Source organism: Archocentrus centrarchus, chromosome 17, assembly GCF_007364275.1.
Source record: "Archocentrus centrarchus isolate MPI-CPG fArcCen1 chromosome 17, fArcCen1, whole genome shotgun sequence".
NCBI classification, from domain to species: Eukaryota; Metazoa; Chordata; class Actinopteri; order Cichliformes; family Cichlidae; genus Archocentrus; species Archocentrus centrarchus.
This window is the reverse complement of record NC_044362.1, coordinates 6,704,776-6,711,491: the sequence shown is the minus strand read 5'-3', so window position 1 is coordinate 6,711,491 and position 6,716 is coordinate 6,704,776. Positions and strand designations below refer to the sequence as shown.

Genomic DNA, 6,716 nt, shown 5'->3' with positions numbered 1-6,716 from the left:
AAATCTGTTTTGGTAACATTATATTTATTTTAAAAACATTGTATATAAAGAATGAAATCAGAGGATTTGTTTAGTTTGAGGTAACGGGTATAGATGGATCCTGAACCATTGACCCCTGGGTGCAGACGTGCAAAAGGCTGGCCACCCTCTTATAGAGGAATGAAACAGACAGAAAGAGCTGTGAAATGAACTGAACATGCAGTTGTGTCGGGTGTGGCAATTTTCTGTTTCCAGTTATGGACCCTGTAGATCAGGGATCCTCAAGTCCAGGCCTCGAGGGCGGGGGTCCTGCAGGTTTTAGATGTGTCCCTGAGCCAACACACCTGAATCAAGTGGCTGAATTACCTCCTCAGTATGCAGTCAGGTTCTCCAGAGTCCTGCTAATGACTTCAATATTTGACTCAGGTGTGTTGAAGCAGAGACACATCTAAAACCTGCAGGACCCTCAAGACCTGGACTTGAGGGTCCCCTGTTGTAGATGGTTTGGATCATTTTGTCTCTTTGTAGTTATTTCGTGGTTTTTCCTGCCCAGTTTGCATCTTCTCTTTAATCAGTATCCTCATGGCTGCTGTCAGCTCCTTGCAGATGTCTGCATCTGTTTGTATTTGCTTTCCCAGTAGCAGGCCATGCCAGGAGGAAGCTAGAGGAAGAGTAGTTGTGCTGGTGGTGCATTTGTGTATATTTACTTGTGATTTATATCTCATTTTGGGCTTCATGTTCAGGGCTCTGGACTGTCACAGTACATAACAGTCTTCCTACAACACTTCTAACATTACTTTGTGGCGTAAACTGTTTTCATGTAACATGTTGTAGGTGTGATCCCGGTTCAGTCATTTATCTTAGCAGCGCACTTTGCTAGAAGTCTGCATGTTCACATTAGAACTACATTTAAAATACAAGAAATTTAAAGTAGACATTCAGCTTCTCATTGTCTGAATGAGTTATTGCTCTCAACAATTTAATTTTGCATCTCTTTGCGGTCATCGTGTGTGCGTGTACACGTTGCTCGTTTCTGTTCACTGGAACATGCTGCAACGTGGCCACCATGTTGTTCAGGAGGAAATCAGGCATCCTAATGAATGTAGGCAGACATCTGAACACAAATTACTACTGTCAACACGCAAAACTCAACAAATGAAGCAAAAGTTCAACTAAACAATGACCGTCTATGTTGGGATGAAACTCTGATGGGACGGCAACAGCAGATAGAAAAAAAAAAAAAAAAGGTCGAGCTATCGGAGTCACTGTAATCATTACTGACTCAACTAAACTCACTCACACAATGTTAGCACAATGCTTTATGACATGCCAGATACAATTAGGACACATTGTCTTTATCCAATAGACAAATAAATCCATTGTCATGCTGCATGAAGAGGCATCTTAGAAAGAATCCGACCAGCATACTGTTCTGAGCATTCAGGTTTATTGAAGGCACGTCAGTTAAAAAGAACACATTAGTTGTAGAGGACATTTACATTCATTGTTAATCAACTTTGTCCTTAAATTAATGGTAAAACTCACATATTAGGGCTGGGTATTCTACAATTTTTTGCACATTAAAATAAAAGGAATTTACTCCATGTAACAATTTTCAGACTTCCATTAGGGAAGAAAACAATCACTTCTTTTGAAATTTGCTTCCCTTTAAGCGTCCTTCTATTCTTAGTCAATATAGAATCATGAGAACATAAAAACATATATTAAATTTAATAAATAGGCGATACAGATCAACCAGCCTTCTCAACTTCAAAACTGCTTACCACTACCGCTAATCTACAATGCATCACATTTCACATCAATATTAAATATCATTTAAATTTTCCTAAAGGATGACTCCAAATTCTCCAGTGTATAGCTACCTTTTGGATTGTATTAGTTATTAGGTTCATGTGGTACAGGACTGCTTCAGGTGAGTTAATAAACTGGCAGAATTTCATTCCCCATTGTCTCACTGAAAGCAGTCTGATTTTCTTCACTTCCCTTTATCATCTACAAACGACAGATTTGCAGAAGTTTCACTGACTTTCGACACGTCGTCTCCTTCTTGTTTCAGTCTCTTCCAAGTCCTTCATGCAGGCAATCAGGAAGTCGTGGCACTTGAGAGCGTACTGCTCAGGAAAATCCCGGAAATGGCCAACATGGGGGCTGGAGACAAAATCAAAACTGTCCACAGGGATGCCTTTCTGCTTCAAAGTCTCCAAAAAAACCTCAACATCCCTGTGCCTTATCACCTGGTCATCTCTGGAGTACAGGAAGAAATGAGGCCAGGCAGGCGGCCTGTCCTGCACGGCATCATAGTGGTTCTTGTGAATGTACTTGGTCAAGGGGTATAGCACAATTCGCAAAAGGAAAACAGTCACAGCAAAAAGCACTAGGAGGATGTACCTTAAAACTGGATTTATTTTGGGGCCTAAGGTGGCTGTCAGTGCACGTAGAGCCCCACGGACGTTCCCGCTACCCGGGGCGCTGTCCACGACGGCCCCAACGACAGACAGCGAACTGAACTGTCTGTCGTTGTGCAGCAGCTCTACAATGTAACGGTACAGCATGAAGCCGCCATTGCTGAACGTGTGAAAGAAAACAGGACTGTTCTCCACCTCATAGTCATAGAGGATCTCCAGCAGTTTGAGAGCCGTGCTTCTCAGCTCCTTGTATCCAAATGACTCCGAGATGAAGACCGTCTTTAAAGGCGCTGTATAGCGGATGGTGACACAGCCCTGAAAGCAAAGGATATAAAGACAAGAGAGAAAAGGGGATGTATGAAATACTGGCCAGTCTTGTGCAGCCTTTATAATGATGCAGTGCTCATAAATGGGATGACAGAACAGGTGAGTAGCTTGCATCATATAGTTTGAACCTGTTCATTGTAGATGGAGCTGTATTTGGAGAGGTGCTTGTCTTTGCATCCAGCCCAGCCCAATAGTATCACAACTGGCTCCTTTGTCCCCTGCCAGTGTCTCTCTGAAAGCAAGGCACACGATTAATAAAGAAAAAATAAAGAAACCCGTGTTAGGAGAACAGTCACAGCAAGCTAGGCTAAACTAGCTCAACTATCCAAGCTAACAGTTATCAGAAAAAACACATGAAGGCGTTTTTCTTTGTAACACACAATTAGCATGTAAGCTATGCTAGCAGAGGGATGAGCATACAGTACAATGGACGGTGGCTCACCCGATGTCCCCGCATCTGGAAACACGATGTTGTAGTCGATTTCATCGGCTGCCATTTCTGAACGATAGAGTATCAGCTGCGGTGCTCGACCGTTACTGTCTGACTCATTTGGCCGTTACAGAAAACGATGGGAACCGTGCAACAGCGCGCCGAGGTAAAGCCTGCATGCAACAAATGAGACACGCACATAACAGCTCCACGGACTGTCACCAGCTCCTCCACACACGTATACTCCTTCCTCCCGACCGGGGCGTTTCTTCTTCTTCTGTGCTTTGTGCAGGAGCGTCAAGCTCACGTTGCTGCCCGTTACCGCCCTCTTCCGTATGCCAGGCGTCACTGCTCTTCAGAGTCGGCTTTTAAATAAATAAAATAGTGTGCAGTGACTTTTAGAAAAAGTCAAGCAGAGACAGACCCCCCCACCACCACCACACACATAAACATCTTCTTCCACTGATTAACAAGACAAGTTGGACCACATTAAACCTACTGTTTTTATGCTGACAGCCTCCTTGCAGCTTGTTGCACTCTTTATGGACGTCTTCACCTTTCTGCACTCATTCCTGGCTGAAGAATCGTAAAATATTATTACTTGTATAGTTAAATAAAAATCTTCTATATTACCAAAATGACTTATTGTTAGCTGACAATGGGCAGTGGTAGAGGATTCTTTTAGAATCACTCCTTTAGCAAAGGAAGCAAAACACTTCACTGCACATTGTGTTTTGGGCAAATTGTACATCAATTATCAAAACTAAAAATAATCATTCTGCAAAAAAATGTTCCCCATCAGTGTTATATGGATCAGCGTTACTGCTGAAGATGTTTAAGGCTGAACTGAACTTGGTCTCCAAACTGTTCAGCCTGAGCTGTCCCTCTGATGTACTCATTTATACTCAGTGTCTTCACTTCTGCCACCTCCAGCTCTGCCTCCTGTCTTTTTGTCAGGGCCACCATCTCTAAACCATACATCACAGGTCTCACTACCATCTTCTACACCATCCCTTTCGCTCTTGCTTGAGTCTTCTTCACCTCTCTTGTGCACTGCCTGTTTCTTTGGATGACTGACACCAAGTATTTAAACTCATTTACCTTCACTGCATCTATTCCTTGCCTCTTCACTGTTACACCTGCCTCCCTCTCATTCACAGACTCTCTTCCACTTGCTTTCTGCTCTCACTACAGATCACAGTGTCATCTGCAAACATTATCATACACAGATCATCTGTCAACCTGTCCATGTAGCGGTGTAGTGCCATCTTCATCAGCTCCTGTGAAACCCCGTAATGAAAGTGCTTACTTTAATGATATACAAAAGACTGTGGCTATAAATCAAAGGCCCAGCCATGTGGAGGACTCCAAGGCCACCACAGTACACAACATTGCTGCAGGGCTATCTTCAGTTGCTCCTCTTATGGTGCATTCCAGAATAAGTCGGAACTTCTTTTTTTTTTTTTTTTTTTTTGAAAGTGTCATCATTTATTATAAACAGTGTACATCACACATTTTAGTTACAACAAGGTTAAAAATAAACCGGGGATCCTAACCATTAATCCACGTTTACTACAGCGAAAAACACTGATAACACTGATCGGGTGAGGAATCGTCACTGACCTTTAAAGAAATATTTTTCAACATGTATTCTGGACTTATGTCTTAAAGACTGTTTTAAATCTACTTCATTAAAAACATACGAGTGTCTACAGTTACCAAAAAAAGTATCATTTAGATATGCCTTTTATTTTGGAGCAGCCATTGAACTGGCAGGAGCAGTGTTCAACAAACATTAGTAAAGTGAAGTCAGCGTTTCATAATAAAAACAAATACTGCAGCTGCGGTGCCGGTGTTACACCAAATTCTGCGACCCATCATATTCTGCGACCACAGGGGGCGATAGCGTACATCCCTCTGCATGTACGTGCTGAATACCAGCGAGAAGGAGACTATTTACGTAAACTGCAACATTTATTTATCGTTTACCAATTTATTGAAGGATGGGAAGTAGTGGGTTTATGTATTTCAAACGATAGAATAAAAGCATTCAATGCAACGGTCCGTTGCATTGAATGTGTTCAATGTTCAATGTCTGTGTTCAATGTCAAATAAAAAAAAACGCATTTCCTTCGTCAATGCGAACGAAATAATATTCCGTAAGGTTTACAATCTCCTGTTTTGGTGCTTACGCAGTTTACGTAAATAGTCTCCTTCTCGCTGGTATTCAGCACGTACATGCAGAGGGATGTACGCTATCGCCCCCTGTGGTCGCAGAATATGATGGGTCGCAGAATTTGGTGTAACACCGGTCAGCTGTCCTGCAGTGGAGAAGGAGGACCGGACGAGCGCTCAAAGCCAATCGGAACAAATCTCTTGGTTTGATATTGCTTCATCACCTTATATTGAACTATTCTGTCCCTTCTGCAGATGTCAGCTTTACGCTGACCTGCAGGGGGTCCAACTTTCTGCCGACTATTCATGACGGACACTCGCTGGGGCAAATAGTTGTATGGTTTGGACTGTGAAGTTGCAGACGCCAGACCTGTGACGCCCACTCCCTCATTCCGGAGGATGCTGAGCAAAGCCGCGTGGTCAGGCTGGAAGTTCTCCCCCTTTTCAGCTTTTGAAGAACTGCACTGCATGGTCAGTTGCGTGGTCCGACTAGCATGCAATGTTTTTGAATGATCTTTAAGACTGAGCAGGTTCATGCTACTCAAACAGGCCTCTGCACTAGGACCAGGCTGTGCAGACATAGCAGCACTATCAGTAAGGGAAAACATAGTAGTGGACAAAGTTGGAGTCTTAAATGTGCTGGAAGGCCCAGTTGGTCCTGACAGGTGGGAAGTATTATCTGTTGTGTTTCCAAGAGACTTTCCTACAGCTCTGGCTGAGTCTGTGTTGCTGTTTAATGCAGCTGGATGTTTCGGTGGTTTTGCATGAGTCCTAAGTTGTGGTGCAGCCAGAGGTTGATTTTCAGCAGCCATTCTTGTGCTTTTCGGTTGAGACAGATTGAAAGGTACAGGCCGAGTGCATGGCTTTTTATTCTTAGCTCTTCCAGCTGAAGATGGAGAGAGACTTTGCAAGTACGGGAAGCCTGCTTACACCTGGTCGCACAGGTGCCTTCTTACTGATTGCTGAGCTCCCTGGATCTTTGTTCTCAATATCTTTGTTGGAAAGGTGAGATGCAGACACAGGTTTGGAAGGCTTTGGATCCACTAGCTTTTTTGCTTTTTGTTCATTCTTCATTCTTAGACAGTGGATTTTATTCTGACTCTGTTGACGAAGAACTGGAAAGGACTCCATGATGAGAAGATAAAGCTGTGAAGAGCAACTGAAGCAACTTATATGTTTGCTCAAAATTCAACAGAGTCTCCGTTTCTTCCTTCTGATTAGTGATGTTACCTCCAACACCGAGGCTCCTCTTATGGTGCATTCCCGAATAAGTCGGAACTTCTGAGTTCCCATTTGGAAAGTTGAAGCAGCCTCACCAACCCCGACTTAGCAATCCGAGATGGCGTTTGTGAACGTAACCAGTAGTCAAAGTGTCAGAT

General features: G+C 43.2%; 1 protein-coding gene across 1 annotated transcript; it reads right to left on the bottom strand.

The window, feature by feature from the left end:
• Positions 1-1,426: 1,426 nt before the first annotated feature.
• LOC115796009 (transmembrane protein 53-like) lies at positions 1,427-3,739 on the bottom strand. The gene is made up of 4 exons (XM_030752190.1): positions 3,662-3,739; positions 3,175-3,527; positions 2,861-2,964; positions 1,427-2,720 (listed from the first exon to the last, which is right to left on the bottom strand). Exons 2-4 carry the CDS (start codon positions 3,227-3,229, stop codon positions 2,019-2,021), a joined length of 861 nt encoding a protein of 286 aa, XP_030608050.1. The 5' UTR covers positions 3,230-3,527; positions 3,662-3,739; the 3' UTR covers positions 1,427-2,018.
• Between the last annotated feature and the right edge of the window lie 2,977 nt (positions 3,740-6,716).